The sequence below is a fragment of the Mobula hypostoma genome, chromosome 5 (genome assembly GCF_963921235.1).
Source record: "Mobula hypostoma chromosome 5, sMobHyp1.1, whole genome shotgun sequence".
Classification (NCBI taxonomy): Eukaryota; Metazoa; Chordata; class Chondrichthyes; order Myliobatiformes; family Myliobatidae; genus Mobula; species Mobula hypostoma.
Genome location: NC_086101.1, coordinates 123,048,191 through 123,066,925, shown reverse-complemented (window position 1 = coordinate 123,066,925; position 18,735 = coordinate 123,048,191). Strand labels below are relative to the sequence as shown.

The window sequence follows — 18,735 nt, the reverse complement described above, 5'->3', positions numbered from 1 at the left end:
ATTGAGTATTAAAGTAGATAAGCCCCCAGGGTCTGATCGGATTTACCACAGGTTATTGAAGGAGGCAAGAGCAAGACCGTTGGAGCCTTGACCACTATCTGCATGTCCTCTAGCCACAGGCAAGGTCCTGGAGGACTGGCCTGTTGTAGCCCTATTTAAGGGAATAAAAGAAAATTCTGGGAACTATAGAATCAGAATCAGGTTTATTATCACCAGCATATAACATGAAATTTGTTAACCTAGCAGCAGCAGTTCAATGCAACACATAATCTAGCAGAGAGAGAAAACATAAAACATTATAAATAAACAAGTAAATCAATTACACATATTGACTAGATTTTTTAAAATGTGCAAAAATAGAAATACTATATACTAAAAAAGTGAGGTAGTGTCCAAAGCTTCAATGTCCATTTAGGAATCAGATGGCAGAGGGGACAAAGCTGTTTCTGAATCATTGAGTGGGTGCCTTCAGGCTTCTGTATCTCCTACCTGATGGTAACACTGAGAAAAGGGCATGCCCAAGATGCTGGAGGTCCTTAATAATGGATGCTGCCTTTCTGAGACACCGCTCCCTAAAGATCTCCTGGGTACTTTGTAAGCTATTGCCCAAGATGGAGCTGACTAGATTTACAACCTTCTGCAGTTTGTTTCGGTCCCGTGCAGTAGCCCCTCCATACCAGACAGTGATGCAGCCTGTCAGAATGCTCACCACGGTATAGAACTATAGAAGTTATTGAGTGTATTTGTTGACATGCCAAATCCCTTCAAACTCCTCATATAGTCGCTGTCTTGCCTTCTTTAAGACACCCAGGAACTTGAAGCTGCTCACTCTCTCCACTTAAATCCCTCTGAGAGGATTGGTATGTGTTCCTTCGTCTTACCCTTCCTGAAGTCCACAATCAGCTCATTCACCTTACTGACGTTGAGTGCCAGGTTGTTGCTGCGGCACCACTTCACTAGTTGGCATATCTCACTCCAATACGCCCTCTCATCACCACCTGAAATTCTACCAGCAATGGTTGTATCATCAGCAAATTTATAGATGGTATTTGAGCTATGCCTAGCCATAAGGTCATGTGTATACAGAGAGTACAGCAGTAGGCTAAGCATACACACCTGAGGTGCGCCAGTGTTGATCATCTGCGAGGAGGATATGTTATGACCAATCCGCACAGACTGTGGTCTTCCGGTGAGGAAGTCAAGGATCCAATTGCAGAGGGAGGTACAGAGGCCCAGGTTCTGCAACTTCTCAATCAGGATTGTGGGAATGATGATATTAAATGCAGAGCTATAGTCGATAAACAGCATCCTGACGTAGGTGTTTGTGTTGTCTAGCTGGTCTAAAGCCGTGTGGAGAGCCATTAAGATTGCATCTACCATTGACCTATTGTGGCGATAGGCAAATTGCAATGGGTCCAGGTCCTTGCTGAGGAAGGAGCTCAGTCGAGTCATAACCAATCTCCAGAGAGTCTCATGTCAATTGTATGGAAGTAGGTGGAGAAAATTCTTAGGGATGGGATATATGAACACTTGGAAACCCATAGCTTAATTAGGGAAAGCCGGCATGGCTTTGTGTGTGGCAGGTCGTTCCTCCCAACTTGATTTTTTTGACAAGATGTGAAAGACTTTGATGAGGATGGGGCAGTGGATGTGGTCTACATGGATCTTTGTAAGGCGTTAGATTATGTCCCTCATGGGAGGCTAATCCAGAAGATTAAGATGCATGGAATCTGAGGGGAATTGGCTTTTTGGATTCAGAACTGGCTGTGCATAGAAGACAGAAAGACAGAAGGTAGTGGTTGAAGGGACTTATTCAAGCTGGAGGTCTGTAATTAGTGGTGTTCCACAGGGATCTGTGCTGGGACCTCTGTTGTGTGTGATGTATATAAATGACCTGGTTGAAAACGTAGTAAGTTTGCAGATGAAAATTTACTTGAAAATTCTACAGATGTACCATGGTGAGCATTCTGACAGGTTGCATCACTGTCTGGTATGGGGAGTTAGAGTGGGTGGGGGGTACTGCACAGGACTGAAAGAAGCTACAGAAAGTTGTAAAATTCATCCGCTCCATCCTGGTACTAGCCCCCACAGTTACCAAGACATTTTCAAGGAGCGGTGCCTCAGAAAGGTGACGTCTATTATTAAAGATCCCCATCACCACGGTATGCCCTCTTCTCATTGTTACCATCAGGAAGGAGGTACAAAAGCCTGAAGGTACACACTCAGCGACACAGGAACAGCTTCTTCCTTTCTGCCACATGATCCCTAAATGGACATTGAATCCATGGACACTACCTCACTTTTTTTTAAATAAATATTACTTCTGTTTTTGCATGATTTGAATCTATTTAACATACATATGTACTTACTGTAATTGATTTATTTTTCTTTTATGTACTGTAATAGGCATTGTACTGCTGCTGCTAAGTTAACAAATTTCATAACACATACCAGTGATATTAAACCTGATTCTGATACCAAGATTGGTGGAGTTGTGGATAGCGTAGAAGACTAGCAAAGAATACAGTGTGATACAGATCAGTTGCAGATATGAGCAGAGGAATGGTAGATGGGAGATAAATGTGAGGTGTTGCAACTTGGTAGGGCAAATGCAAGGAGACAGTATACTGTTAAGGGCAAGATCCTTAACAATGTTGCTGAGCAGAGGGATCTTGGGATTCAAGTTCATAGCTCCTTAAAAGTGGCTACACAGGTTAAGAAAGCTTATGGAATACTTGCTTTTATTAGTCAAGGCACTGAATTCAAAAGTCAAGAGATTATGTTGCAACTTTATAAAACTCTGGTTAGGCCATATCTGGAGCATTGCATACAATTCTGGTCACCCCACTATAGGAAGGATGTTGAGGCGTTGGAGAGGGTGCAGGATGCTACCTGGTTTAGAGGGCATGTGCTATCGTGAGAAGCTGGATAACTTGGGCTGTTTTCTCTGGAGCATCAGAGGTTGAGGAAAAATCTAATAAAGGTTTATAAGATTATGAGAGGCACAGATAGAGTAGACAGGAAGTATCTGTTTCCTAGGGTTGAAATGTCTAATACCAGAGAGAGTGAAGGTGAGCGAGAGCAGGTTCAAGAGAAATGTGAGAGTTAAGTTTTTTTTACTCACAGAGTAATGGAGGCCTGGAATGTGCTACCTGATAAGCTGGTAGAGGCAAATACACAAGAGGCTTTTAAGAGACGTTTAGATAGGCACATGGATGCAAGGAAGATGGAGGGATAGGGACATTGTGTAAGTAGAAGGGATTAGTGTTTGGGTGTTTTTGATTTGCTTTTTAGCCAGCTCGACACAACATTATGGGCTGAATGGCCTACTCCTGTCCTCTACTGTTCTATGTTCAACTCAATGTCAGCAAGACCAAGGAGCTGATTATTGACTTCAGGAGAAGGAAACCAAAGGTCCATGAGCCAGTCTTCATCAGAAAATCAGAGGTGAAGAGGGTCAGCAACTTTAAATTCCTGTTATTATTTCAGACGACCTGTCCTGAGCCTAGCAATTAATGACAAAGAAAGCACGGCAGAGCCTCTTCTTCCTTAGGAGTATGCAAAGATTCAGCATGAAATCTAAAACTTTGACAAACTTCCACAGACGTGTAGTTGCATCGCAGCCTGTTATGGAAACACCAATGCCCTTGAACAGAAAACCCTACAAAAAGTAGTGGAGACAGCCCAGTTCATGATTGAGCATATCTACACAAAACATTGTCACAGGAAAGCAGCATCCATCATCAGTGACCCACACAACCCAGGACATGCTCTCTTTTCGCTGCTGCCATCAGGATGGTGGGTGGTACAGGAGCTTCAGGACTCTCGGTGCCAGGTCCAGCAACATTTATTGCCCCTCAACCATCAGGCTCTTGAACCAAAGGAGATAATTTCTCTTGTTCTATCATCGAATTGTTCCCACAACCTATGGACTTACTTTCAAGCACTCATCTCGTGTACTCAATATTTATTGCTTATTTATTTATTTATTATTTATTTTTGTATTTGCAGTTTGTTGTTCTTTGCACACTGGTTAAGTGCCCAAGTTCATGCTATCTTACATTGATTCTATTATGGTTGTTATTCTATCATGGGTTTATTGAGTATGCCCATAAGAAAACGAATCTCAGGGGTATATATGGTGACGTATATGCATTTTGATAATGATTACTTTGAACTTTCACCCCCCCCCCCCAACCTTTAGAATGCTGTGGACCTGATCTAACGCATCCCTGACCCTGGTACCTAGGAGGCAGCATACAATACATTACCATCGGGGTATCTCTTCCAAGTACACAATTTCCTGTCTGTTCTTCTAACTATGGAATCCCCCACCACAACTGCACTCCTCTTCACCCCACTTCCCACAGATCTGCTCAGTATCGAAGAGGTCGCTGTGGTTTCCACCTGGTAGGTCATTTCCCCGCGCCCCTCACCCCTCACAGAATCCAAAGATGTATACTTATTACTGAGGGAAAGGCCACAAGGGTGCCTATTCCCTTTCCATCTCCTAACAGTTGCCCAGCTACCTGCCTCCTGCAACTTGAGGGTGACTACCTCCCTGGAGTTCCTATCACCTCCTCATTCTCCCATGTGAGCTGAGCATCATAAAGCCTCAGCACCTACTTCTTAACCTGGTCTCGATGGAGCTGAAGCTTGATGCACTTGGTGCAGATGTTGTTATCAGGGAGACTGGACGTTTCCTAGAACACCCATATCTCACATAAAGAACATGCCACTAAACCTGAATCCATTCTCACTTGAGCTCATTCTGAGATTTATGGATTGGACTATAGTTCATATTGGCCTCTTTCAGTTCTAAGGTTTTTTCGTGTTCCAGCCCATTCTTTCTTGTTGCTGATTGGAAGGCTGAAGGTTTGGGTGATCTGTGAGGAAGGAGTTGGGGGGGGGGGGTTGCAAGTTTTTGTGTTTTTTTTGTGTGGGGAAAGGATTGATCTCATTCATTCAACTACTTCTATGGTTTTCGGTATTTTATCACTGTCTGGAGAAGACAAGCCTCAGAGTTGTATTCTGCATACATACTTTGATCATAAAATGAATTTTTGACCTATGTACTATTGGACAAAGTAAGCAAAAAAACTTACTCGAAATTTCCTTAAGAGCCTTTGCCTCTTGAGCCAAAGCCTGGCCACTAACACTGGCCCTCAAAACACAATGGTCGCTCCACTTACACCTCACTTCTAATTTGCCAAGATCATTATGCTTGCAGCCCACCGAAAAGTCTCAAAAGGCACTGAGCTCTTTTTAAACCTCATGCTGTCTGTCCCTCAGTGAGTGCTCACGATGATTGCAGCCTGCTGAAAAGTCCAGAAAAGCCCTGCACTCTTCAAACCTTGCACTCTCTCTCCTACCAGCGAGTGCTCATGAAAATTCCCAAGAGGCCTCGAGTTCTTTTTAAAAATCCTCTAAAATAAATAAAACTACACCTCCTCTTATTTAAAAGATATTTTTACCTTGGAAAGAGTACAGAATAGATCCACTGGATTAATCCAGGCTAAGCTCCCCGCAGTTGAGAAAAATGTGTGTAAAAGTTTTCCCTAGTGATAGCATCTAGAACCCAGGGTAGAAATTCAGTATAAAGGAATACTTATTTAAGACAGAAACAGGAAGGAATTTTTTCTCCAAGAGATGTGCGAATCCCTGCAGTTCACTACTGTGCAAGAGATATGGCCAAAATAGTTCTTTTGATTAGAAGAGATTCAAGTCATTTTATTTTTTAAGCTTTTCTCCAATTCTGATAAAATGTCACGACCTTAAAATGTCTATATTCTTTCTCCACTGATGCTGTGTGACCTGAAGATTTATATCTTTTTCTTGTTTATTTCATATTTCCAGCACACTGAATTAAAAGGATGGAAGTGTCCATAATTTTGTGGAATGGTTAAACAAGCTAAAAAGACTCTGTGCCTACTTTCTGCTCCTACTTCTTATGGTTATTCTGTTTAAGATTAAGGTTCACTCTCGTTAAGATGGTCTTAGATAATTTGCTCTCCCCACAGATGCTAATTTTGATTTTCAGATAGCAAATATGTGCAGATTTTTGATGTTCCATAAAAAAAATCTTCCTTTGTTGCTGATACTACTGCCAGGGGAAAATTTGCTTTTGAATTCCTCCATTTTATTTAACTGGCCTCCCTGATACTATAGGAGTCCAATGTCACACTGATATTAATGACACTTATAGGGATTTTGTCTCTTTCGCCTATCTTGCATATTTCACCAGTGTTGGACTAGGGTGTAGAATAGCTATTTTTCTTGTAGTTTAACTTTCCTACACTTGCTGTATTTTTATGTAATCACCTATGTACATCCAGCCAACACATACAGCTACTTCTGTATTATTCTAGAAATTTCATTTTCAGCAACAGGTATCATGCCACTTGAATCTGGTTATTTTATATAGTATGCTAATTGTTATCACTAGAATTTTTGTTATGTCTAGTCTGAGTGTGATACAATCATGTGTGTTTTTTTCCTTTGTATTTGTTTTGTTCTCTGCTCTTCTTGTTCATTTTCTGCCCTTGTAACACTTAATAAGGACAGAGGGAGACAGAGTAGGAGGGCTTTGGCTCAACAGGGCTTAGGCGATAATGGTTCGAGGTGTGGTAGGTTACCTGTGTAGAATACAGAAAGCAAGTATGTGTGTGAGGCCGGTGTTCAGTGTCAGATGTGGGAAGTCCTGGAGACTCCCAGCCTCCCGAACGGCCATATCTGTGCCAGGTGCGTCGAGCTGCAGCTCCTTAGGGATCGCGTTAGGGAACCGGAGATGCAGCTCAAAGACTTCGTCTGATCGGGGGGAGTGAGGAGGTGATAGATAGGAGCTATAGGCAGGTAATCACACCAGAACTTCGGGAGAAAAATAAGTGGGTAACAGTCAGGAGAGGGAAGAGCAAGAGTCAGATGCAAGAGAGTACCCTTGCAGCTGTCCCCCTTAACAATAAGTACTCCTGTTTCAGTACCATTGGGGGGATGGGGGGGGGAGAAACAGCCTACCTGGGGGAAGCAACTGTGGTCACACCTCTGGCACAGAGTATGGCCCTGTGGCTCAGAAGGGTAGGGAAAAGAAGAATATGGCAGCAGTGATAGGGGTGTCTATAGTTAGGGGGTCAGACAGGTGATGCTGTGGACGCAGGACAGAAACACGGATGGTAGTTTGCCTCCCAGGTGCCAGGATCTGGGATGTTTCTGATCGTGTCCAAGATATCCTGAAGTGGGAAGGAGAACAGCCAGAGGTTGTGGTACATATTGGTACCAACAGCGTAGGTAAGAAAAGGGAGGAGGTCCTGAAAGCAGACTACAAGGAGTTAAGAAGGAAGTTGAGAAGCAGGACCTCAAAGGTAGTAATCTCAGGATTACTGCCTGTACCACGTGACAGTGAGCATAGGAATAGAATGAGATGGAGGATAAATACGTGGCTGAGGGATTGGAGCAGGGGGTAGGGATTCAGATTTCTGGATCATTGGGACCTGTTTTTGGGCAGGTGTGACCTGTACAAAAAGGACGGGTTGCACTTGCATAGCAGGAGAACCAATATCCTGGTGGGGAAGTTTGCTAAGGCTATTGAAAAGAGTCTAAACTAGAATTGCTGGGGGGTGGGAACTGAACTGAACTGAAGAGATGGAGGAAAAAAGAGGTGGTTGGTTCACAAATAGATAAAGCTTGGAGACAGTGCAAGAGAGAGGATAGGCAGGTGATAGAGAAGGGACACGCTCAGACCGATGGGTTGAGATGTGTCTATTTTAATGCAAGGAGTATTATGAACAAAGCAGATGAGCTCAGAGTGTGGATCAGTACTTCGAGCTATGATGTTCTGGCCATTACAGAGACTTGGATGGCTCAGGGACAGGAATGGTTACTTCGAGTGCCAGGCTTTAGATGTTTCAGAAAGGACAGGGAGGGAGGCAAGAGGTGGGGGCGTGGTACTGTTGATCAGAGATAGTGTCATGGCTGCAGAAAAGGAGGAAGTCATGGAGGGATTGTCTACTGAGTCTCTGTGAGTGGAAGTTCGGAACAGGATGGGGTCAATAACTCTACTGGGTGTTTCTTTATAGACCACCCAATATTAACAGGGACATCGAGGAGCAGATAGGGAGAGAGATTCTGGAAAGGTGTAAAAATAACATGGTTGTCTTGGTGGGAGATTTTAATTTCCCAAATATGGATTGGCATCTCCCTTGAGCGAGGGATTTAAATGGGGTGGAGTTTGTCAGGTGTGTTCAGGAAGGTTTCTTGACACAATATGTAGATAAGTCTACAAGAGGAGAAGCTGTGTTTGGTCTGGTATTGGGAAATGAACCTGGTCAGGTGTCAGACTTCTCAGTGGGAGAGCATTTTGGAGATAGTGATCACAATTCTGTCTCCTTTACCATAGCATTGAAGAGGGATAGGAAGAGACAAATTAGGAGAGCGTTTAATTGGAGTAAGGGGAAATATGGGCTATCAGGCAGGGACTTGGAAGCATAAAATTGGGAACAGATGTTCTCAAGGAAATGTATGGCAGAAATGTGGCAAATGTTCAGTGGATTGTTAAAATTGATTGTTAATTCTGTATAGCTACGTTCCAATGAGACAGGGAAAGGATGGTAAGGTATAGGAACCGTGGTGTACAAAGGCTGTTGTAAATCTAGTCAAGAAGAAAAGCCTACGCAAGGTTCAAATAACTAGGTAATGATAAGAGATCTAGAAGATTATAAGGCTAGCAGGAAGGAGCTTAAGAATGAAATTAGGAGAGCCAGAAGGGGCCATAACACGGCCTTGGGGGATAGGATTACGGAAAACCCCAAGGCATTCTACAATGGGATTGAGTTTAGGAGTCGTGAGGTAATATTGCAGCTATGTAGAACCCTGGTCAGAGCCCACTTGGAGCACTGTGCTCAGTTCTGGTCACCTCACTACAGGAAGCACGTGGAAACCATAGAAAGGGTGCAGAGGAGATTTACAAGGCTGTTGTCTGGATTGGGGAGCATGCCTTATGAAAATAGGTTGAGTGAACTTGGCCTTTTCTCCTTGGAGCGATGGAGGATGAGAAGTGACCTGATTGAGTTGTCTAAGATGATGAGAGGCATTGATCATGTGGATAGTCAGAGGCTTTTTCCCAGGGCTGAAATGGCTAGCGCAAGAGGGGACAGTTTTAAGGTGCTTGGAAGTAGGTTGTAGTGTTCTCGTGCAGCGTGTTGAAACTCTGACTAAACACCAAGTTAAACCGGAGTCAATGAAGACAGAGTCGTAGTAAGGTTAACCATTTACTGTTCACTCTTCCACATTAGCATCGTATGGTGAAAACTGTTGATAAAAAAAATACAAACATATACAGTGTCTGTTTCATTCTGGAGACCATGTGTGCTCTCTTCTTTTAGCGAGTGTCTCCAGCCGCCCCGAGTAGCAGGCGGGGGGGGGGGGTCGCATCAAACCGCCGCCAGGCTCGAGCCCACCCCATGTTCGAAATTGTAAAGCCGGCACACGTGCCACCCCAACCGCCGCTTCCTTAACAGAAACCGCATTAATATTTTTACTTCAAATACATTCTTATGAACTTACGGCATTGTTTCTACAATGTTTCTTTGTGGGTAGAAACGGAGCTCTTCACAATCATACCGCACGCATGGCACCCACCTTCACCCCTTCCCGAACCGGAGTTACACACAAGACGCCGCAAAACCGGAGGCGACGTCATCACATGCCGCGATATACTGCAGACAATGAACTTACCTTTGTTAAACTGTAACATAATTATCAACCTTTAACTTTAACTAGAAAATAGTTACAAACAAATCATTTAAAGCATAGACTCAACAAAGTCAAATAAATGCCTTAAGGGCAACACATAGGTACAGAGGAGATGTCAGGGATAAGTTTTTTTTAAACACAGAGAGCGATGAGTGCCTGAAATGGGCTGCCAGCGACGGTGGTGGAGGCAGATACGATAGGGTCTTTTAAGAGACTCTTGGATAGGTAGATGGAGCTTAGAAAAATAGAGGGCTATGGGTACCCTAGGTAATTCCTAAGGTAAGGACATGCTCGGCACAGCTTTGTGGGTCGAAGGGCCTGTATTGTGCTGCAGGTTTTCTAGGTTTCTAAAATTATCTTAAGCAATAGATTTTAATCAAAGTAAAATTATCAAAGTTCGTGCATGTCACCATACTGCATACTATGTTGAGATTTAAGTCCTTACAGGCATTTATAGGAAAATAAAGACTGGCAAACAACTAATGTGCAAAAGACAAATCATGAAATTAACAATAAAAAAAAGTAAATAATATTGACATGAATTGTATGGTCCTTGAAAGTGAGTCTATAGATTATGGAGTCAGTTCAGAGTTGAGGTGAGTGAAATTCACCACGCTGGTTCAGAAGCCTGATTGTTCTCGGGTAATAAATGCTCCTAGACGTTGTGGTGTTCCTGAACCTAATACTTCTACATCTCCTGCCCAACGGTAGTAATGAGAAGAGAGCATGGCCTGGATGGTGGGGGTGTTTGATAATGGATGCTGCTTTCTTGTGACAGTCCTCCTTTCAAATGTGCTCAGTGGAGGGAAGGGCTTTACTCGTTATGTAATGGGCTGTGTCCAGCACAGTTTGTAAACTTTACCGCTCCTGGGCATTGGTGTTTCTATATCAGGCCATGTAGCAACCAGTTAGGATATCCTCCATTGTGCATCCAAAGATTATTAAAGTCTTACGTTATCTGCCTCATTCTTGGCTTCCTAAGAACCTTTGGATCACCAAAAATGTGGATCTAACATCAGCTATGGTCAGAGCTACTCCCATTTTAATGGTGACTATTAATAAACTCACTACCCACATCACAAGTACCAGGACACAGAGCACATGCACCGAGGTGAATGAATTGTGTTGGAATCACAGCCAATCATGTCCTAGCCCAAAATAAAAATTATAGACTTATAGCCTTCAATGATCAAGTAGGGGTAAGGAAATGAGTAACCTCTAGTATGTTGGGTGCATTTAGTTTTTGGGAATGGTTGTGGTACCCATTAGGTAGACATACCTTCTCCCATTCTTTTTTTAAATTAAGTTTCTTCAGTCTATATCTTCAGACAATCAGTTTATATCCCTCAGGTAAATTAGAATCCTAAAGTTTTCTCTTTTGTTTGCCACATAATGGAAAATCCTCTCCACATGGTTAAAACAACACGTTGATACTTTTGAGTCCATGTAGAAAGAATTCACATATGATCAGGCAAGCAAGGCTACTGCAGCTATGCAAATAAAGACCAGGCTGACTCAGTCTCAAGGAGAATAGTAAAAGTAAATTAAGCTTATATACACCCGAATCTCAAATTACAGAAATTAAATACGGTGCTGTGCAAAAGTCTTAGCCACTGAAATTTGGCATATAAATTTTGTTTTAGATGTTTATTTTTGTCTTCTGCATTAATACATCATGAGAAAAGAGCAAATTTTAAATTTCCAAACACTCATTTTCCAAAAAAGTTAAATGTTAGAGAATTTTTGTATTTTATTGAAGAAAGCAACATATTAAGTTACAGACCACTTTTCAAATAAAAACTTGATTACTTTGTTAGTACATAGCCCAATGCTTGATTAAATAAAGATAGCAAACAGGATACAAATGACCAATGATATAATGAGTTAAATGAACTGAACTGACTAACTTAAACAGATAACAGGTGTAGAAGGAATCAAACTGAACAAAGGACAACCAAACTAAATGCTGAGGGTGTGGTAGATGTGACAGTTTAACATTCAAATTAACTATTACATCATGGCAATAGTAAGTATAACAAGACACAGGGTAGCTATCCTGCATCAGCAAGGTCTCTCCCAAGCAGAAAATTTGTGGCAAACAGGAATTTCAAGATGTGCTGTCCAAGCTCTTCTGAAGAATCACAAAGAAACACGCAAGGTTGAGGACAAGAAATACTGTGGTTGGCCACGGAAACTGAGTGCAGGAGACAAGAGATACATCAAAATGACGTCCCTTCTTAAATCAGAAGTCATCCAGCACTGTCATCAGCTTCGAACTCACAGAAACCATTGGAAGTACACCCCTTTACAGTCTGGAGAAGAATTGTCATAAATGGTCTTCATGAAGTTACTGCCATAAAGCCATTTCTCTAAAGTGTAAACAAAGTCAAGAGACTCACCCACACACAAAAACACAAAGACTTGGGTGCTGAACAATAGCAGCAATTGCTCCAGACTGACAAGTCAAATTTTTGGCTCAAACAGCAGAGAGTCTGTCAGTAGAAGAGCTGGAGGGCACAACATGGAGGAGTATCTGCAGTCAAAAGTGAATCATGGTGGAGATGCCCTGCAGGTTTTGGGCTGCATTTCTGAAAATGGAGTTGGTGATCTGATCAGAATTAATGAAATCCTCTATGCTGGTAAGTACAAGTATATTCTCATCCATCACGCAATCCCATCAGAGAGGCAACTGATCAACATTAACTTCATTCTGCAGCAGAACAATGACCCCAAAAACATGGCCAAGGTCATAAAGAACTATCTTCAGCAAAAAGAAGAACAAGGAGTTCTGCAACAGATGGTACAGCCTCCATTGAACCCATATCTCAACATCATCGAGGCTGTCTGGGATTATCTGGAGAGACAGAAGAAAGCAAGACAGCCAATGCTTGCAGAAGAACTGTGACAAGTTCTCCAAGATGTTTGGAACTACCAGCCGATTTTCTTATAAAACTGTATGACAGCATACCAAAGAGAATTGATGCAGCTTTAAAGGCAAAGGTGATCACACCAAATATTAATTTGACTTAGTTTTTTTAAACTGTTTACTGCTCTTTATAGTAATTTTTTTGATATTTAGAAACTTATTTCATTATTTTTGAAAGCTTCACTTTACAGAAATTTTTTTTGTTTTACACGTGCCTAAGATTTTTGCAGAGTTGTGTATTTAAGTTATTTCAAGTCTCAACTGGTGATGTACACAGTGTAATTCTGATGCATGTTAGCTTGTGAAATTTTCTTTAAGAAATAGGAAAACTGCCCATCACAAACACAAATAAAATTATAAGAAAATACCAGGAATAGTAAGTTTTGCTCCATAATATTCTAATACCTCTCAGGAATATCATATAGAAGAACAAAAATCAAGTCAAATTAATTGTCATAACACTGCAACATAGAAATCAGTTAAGGAACAACTGATACTTCAGCTTTGTTGCCAAATGAAAAACAAGCTGGAAGTACCATCCAAAACCTTAAATTATACCCGATTATCAACATCTAATATTCCTCAGGATGAAAACTACAATCTGCTCAGCCACACTCCAGGACAGAATTTGACATTTTAATGCACATGATATCAGCAAAGATTCCAGAGTTAAGCCTTAATGCTCCTCAGAGTTTACTGCAGATGTGTTTCAGACCTACAAGAAGGTCCAGGAGAAACTTTCATGGTTCTGAATCATCTTCCATGTTTTAATACTCATGGGATCGGGGAATTCGATCTATTGTCATTTGGCAGCCTTAGGTAATCACATGACATTTTACCTTCTATTGCTCACATTCTGAGGTAGCATTTTCTGCACCTGGCCCTTTCTGTAGGTACCTCAGTAAGATGTAAAATTTACCATGCAATCCTTTGAGAACCTGGTCTATGCATACCAAGAATCTGTGCACATCCAGACTGGCAGCAGAGTACATTTTCCATATGCTAATTAACTTGCTCAAACAGATGTCCATCTGAATTCATCTGCACAGTAGGGGAATGGTTGTTGTTTACTTGGACATTAGTAAAACATCTGAAAATCCCTTATAGTAGGCTGGTTCAGAAGTTCCAAAAGCCACATAATCATAGAAGTCAGAGGATTGGGTAGAGTAGTGTTTTTATGTCTAGAGGTCTTTAACCAATGATATTTGTGAGAATCAGTGATGGGATCGCTGTTTCTGAAAATGGAAGTGGTGTGCTGATTAATAAGATTCCAGCTGACACGAAAACTGGTGGAATTGTGAATATAGGTTGAAACTCTCCAGTCATACACCCTTGGGATCAGACAAGTACCAGATAGCAGAAAATTTCGGACTACAGAAATTGCCCAATCATCCTCCTGAGTAGAACTACTTTTTTGTTTGATACAAAACTGTCCACAGGTTACGTGATGTTCTGTTCCTGAAAACAATTAACTCAGTTTGTCTGTGATTGCCTGTAAACTGAGATTGCCAAAGTTACACTGGTGGGTTAATAAGGCAAAGATTAGTATGTATCTTAGTTTTAGATCTTGGTTATAATAAGTCAATTATTACAGATTTGAAATACTGGATCCAAAACATGCCAGATCGGTAGTAAGGATGGTTGTCAAAGGATATTAGAAATTTGGGCAGAACAACAGCAAACAGAATTTAATCAAGAAAAGTGTGAGATGGCGCATTTGACTGGTGAAATGCAAGGGGAAAGCATACGGCAGGTGGCAGGACCCTTAGGAGCATTGGCGTACAGAGGGATGTAAGTCCATAGTTCACCAAAGTGGCAACTCAAATTAATTGCGTAGTAAAACATACTTGTCTTCATCCGTTGGGGTATGACTACAAAAGTCAGGAAGCCATATTACAGGTGTATAAATCTTTGAGGGTTGAGAGCTTCATATTTCTGGGTGTAAACATCACTAACAGCCTGTCGTGATCCAATCATGCTGCCATTACAGACAAGCTCAGCAACACGTCTACTTCTTCAGGTGGCTAAATAAATTTAGCATGTCCCCGTCAATTCTTACCGATTTTATTGATGTACTATAGGTAGCATTCCGTCTACACAACAGCTTGGTATGGCAATGTGACCACAAAAAATTGCAGAGTTGTGGACACAGCACAGCACATTACAAGAAATGGTCTCTCCAAAATGGACTGTGTATGTACTTCGCTGTCTCAGTAAAGCTGCAGCATTATCAAAGACCCAACTCACCATGGACATTTTCTCTTCTGCCCTCTCCCGTCAGGCAGAAGATACAAAAGCATACTACCAGGCTCAAGGGTAGCTTCTATCCAACCGATATCAGACTCTTCAACGCACCTCATATACAATAAGAGACTCTTGGTGTCATGATTTACCATGTTAAGATCTTGCATGTTAACATTTACCCAAACTGCATTTTTTCAGTAGCTTTTACACTTTATTGGGTATGGTTATTGTTCTACCTTATCCTACCACAATGAACTGTGTAATGATTGGATCTATATAAACAGTATGCAAGATAAGCTTTTCATTGTACATGTGACAATAATATACCAATACTTAGACTACTGTATCTATATTAGTTATCACAATTTAGGAAAGGTTTGCAAGTTGGCAAAACTTTCTCAGTGGTGCCACAAGGACTCCGAGTCAAAGAAGATGGGTAAGAAGGTGACCTTGACAACAACGAATCAAGCACACCAACTCAAAGACTTGAGGGAACAAGCCGTAAGAATAAACCTCTGCCTAACAGAACACCAGGGCACCCAAAAAAATGGCCTTCCAATGCGTCATAAACCTCTAACTGTAGTCACCCTCTGCTGACATGAACAGAAAGCTGTAGCTTGTTATAGGTGGTCAGCTTGGTCCACACTGCAAGTGGCAGCTACACCAATCTGACAAAGCATCTGGAACTACAGACAGGACATCAAAGCGTAGAACTAACTCCCAATCCCAGTACTAAAAGTAACAGAAGCCTAAAAGCAAATTGTCAATGATCCCAGTTCAATAAAAGTTTTAACAGTTTTACAATAGTTTTATCTGCATTTAACTTGTGAAAGGATTGTACAGTGGAGGCTGTGCATAGTGCAAAGGAACTTATTTGTATCCAAACTGATGGGCCTCATTTTAGCTTTATCTAATAAAAAAAAACATCAGGCAATGCAGCCACCCTTGTACACAGCTTTGGAAGGGAATCTGAACCTACAATATTTATACCCAATACAATTTGCACCAAAGTGAATTGACAGATAGCACAAATAACCCATAAGAGTGTCATCATTTGTAAATCAGTCAAATCAGTGAAAGTTGTAACTGTTACATTGACATGCAGTGTCAACAACTAAAACATGCATGCGTCAATGTCATAAGAACAAGTCTTAACATGGATTAGTATGAGGATCCAAGGCCAGAGGCATTGGATATAACTGATGTTTTCTTACAAATTCATGCTGTTAAGGTATTTGCCTTAAGGACTATCTTTTTTTTTGAAGGTGATTATGCATAATAAAGTTGTTGAATAAACCTATCTGCTTTACAAACTAAAAGATGCATAAACCTTATACGAGCAATTATACTTGAAAGACAAAATTACATATTTTGATTGACCTTGCAGTTTCTTGTATAACAAATCTCAGAGCCAAAATTATACTTCACACACCTTTCCAGAACCAAGCTGATAGCCTGCGAGAGGTCAGGGTTTGCCACCTGCAGACGTTTCCACAAAGACCACACAAATTCTTTGTCAGCCTGCACAAAAAATATAAGAGTTAGCAAAGTCAGAAGCAGATACAAATGTCATCTTCAGTTACAAAATATACAACTGCCTCATAAGGTTCAAATTGTATACCTCATAGAAGATTCGAGACCTTGTCAATAACAGATAAAATGAACTGGGAAGCCAGAAAAAAATAAATAAGATTAGCTACAATCAAACATCCAGAGTGTGTGTGGGAGATACTCAGAGGGAGTATGACATTTCAAACTCCTGCTACTTCCTGACCAACTTTGAAGATGGAGTGAAAATGGATGCTTACTCTAAAGGTCTGTTCACTGGATAGATACTAAATTGAAGGAACTAACTTACAAGGGAAGACTGAACAGAGGTTAAGAGGCTTAGTGCAGCAAGTGGTAAATGGTAGTTGATGCTGACCTCTGATGATAGTGCATTGTTTGTGGGATTCTATCGAATACTCCAATTTCCCCTTAGAGTCCAAGTGATCAGTAGATTAATTGGCTACTGTAAATTATTCCTGGTGTAGGTTGGTGGTAGGAGAATCAGCAGGATGTCAATGAACATGTATGAGAGAATAGTTTAAAATGGAAATTTGTGGGCAGAACAGCATTGATGAGATTGCTCTGAGCATCAGCACAGACTTGGTGGGCTGAATGATCTCCCATGTTGTAAGGTAATATGAGAACTAACACTAAATCTATTAGTTGTAAAAAGATGTGGCCTGAAAAGGTGGATGTCAACATTTTCCTCCAGATGCAGAGTTAAGAATTAAGCCATCATACCTCATAAAATTACATTGTTAATCTTTGGAACACCTGGTGATCTGGTACATTTGAAGGTCAGATCAATTAATATTTTGAAAATGAAATTGATCAAGGGATTATGGAAATCATGCAAGAACATGGACAAATTCAGCTATGGTCATGATGAGTGGAAGCTGTCAATTACAATGATTAAGAGTGACCATTTACAGTTATGTCACAGACACTACTTAATGTATCTTTTGAAAGAAATTATACCTTGTACACATCAGGAGGATACTAATAAAATTCATCTAAGTAGTAGAGTACAAGCATGGTGAATAATGTATTTCTCACCATACCCAGAATGAGTATGTCATTTTTTTTTTTAAAAGATTGCGTTTTGAGCTATTCACACTTTATTTTCACACTCTCATTTTCAACGGTAGCAGATCCAGAAACAGTCAGCCACTGGTATTGCCCCTTTATTTCCAATGGATGCCCACAAGGTAAAGTGCACTCTAAACTGTAAAATGTCTTGGATCCTGATGCTCTCTGCAGAACACCTTGTCAAAAGCCTTTAAAACCATTTTAACTGTTTCAGATTACTAGGGACATTTAAACTGATTGTCAAATTAATATAAATAATTGCAAAAGAAAGTAGTAAATGAAGATTATATCAGCATCATTTCAATATTTTAAATCATTTGCTCTCATTTTGAAGTAAAACAAAACAAACACTTTCCCCATCAAGCTGGCAGTTCCAATCAAATCAATGGATTTGCAGATCTATGCTGGCAGTTCTCTCGTCAGTAAACGAGTACTCCGCCACCGAACTCTATAATGAATCCATGAGATAATGAGATAAGATGCACCAATCATGAGTACAACAGACTCTTCCACGTTTGACTGCACATATACAGGAGTACAAATGTGAAGTACAACTATGAACCACCAGCAACAAACAACCAACGATAAAATTAAAAGTGCTTGGGAATTGAAATTTCAAGAGTTACTTTCAGATAATCAATGGAGAAAAATTTTTCATTTGGTAAATACTTCATCTATTTGTGCCCGTCATTCGTTGATACAGTTCAAGGTAGTGCATCGGGCACATACATCAGAGGATAAATTAGCCCGTATTTTTCCCAATATCAATTCTATTTGCGATGGATGTAATATTGAGGTGGCCACTTTAACTCCTATGTTTTGGTCTTGCATAAAGGTGGATAATTTTTGGAAAGACGTCTTTAAAACTTTATCAGAAGTCTTGAATCTGGACTTAAAACCAAATTTACTTACAGCAATTTTTGGGATTATTCCATCAGAAGCAGGAGATATTGCTGTTTCCGCTCAGCGGATGATAGCCTTTTCAACTTTATTGGCTAGGAGAGCTATTTTACTTAAATGGAAGGATTCTAATCCACCTACTGTTTTTTATTGGCTTTCCTCCATTATGTCCTGTTTAAGTTTAGAGAAAATAAGAAGTCGGACATTTGATACATCCTTTAAGTCTGAAGAAATCTGGCGACCTTTTATTCAATATTTTCATATGATTTGATTTATTAGTT

General features: G+C 40.7%; 1 protein-coding gene across 3 annotated transcripts in view; it reads right to left on the bottom strand.

Moving 5' to 3' along the window:
* Positions 1 to 18,735, bottom strand: part of cntln (centlein, centrosomal protein) — a 538,558-nt gene that overhangs the window by 498,855 nt on the left and 20,968 nt on the right. For all 3 annotated transcript variants that reach the window (XM_063048921.1, XM_063048919.1, XM_063048920.1), the window contains exon 3: positions 16,350 to 16,438. In XM_063048921.1, the coding sequence (XP_062904991.1) occupies positions 16,350 to 16,438 (89 nt within the window). The remainder of the gene's footprint in view (positions 1 to 16,349; positions 16,439 to 18,735) is intronic.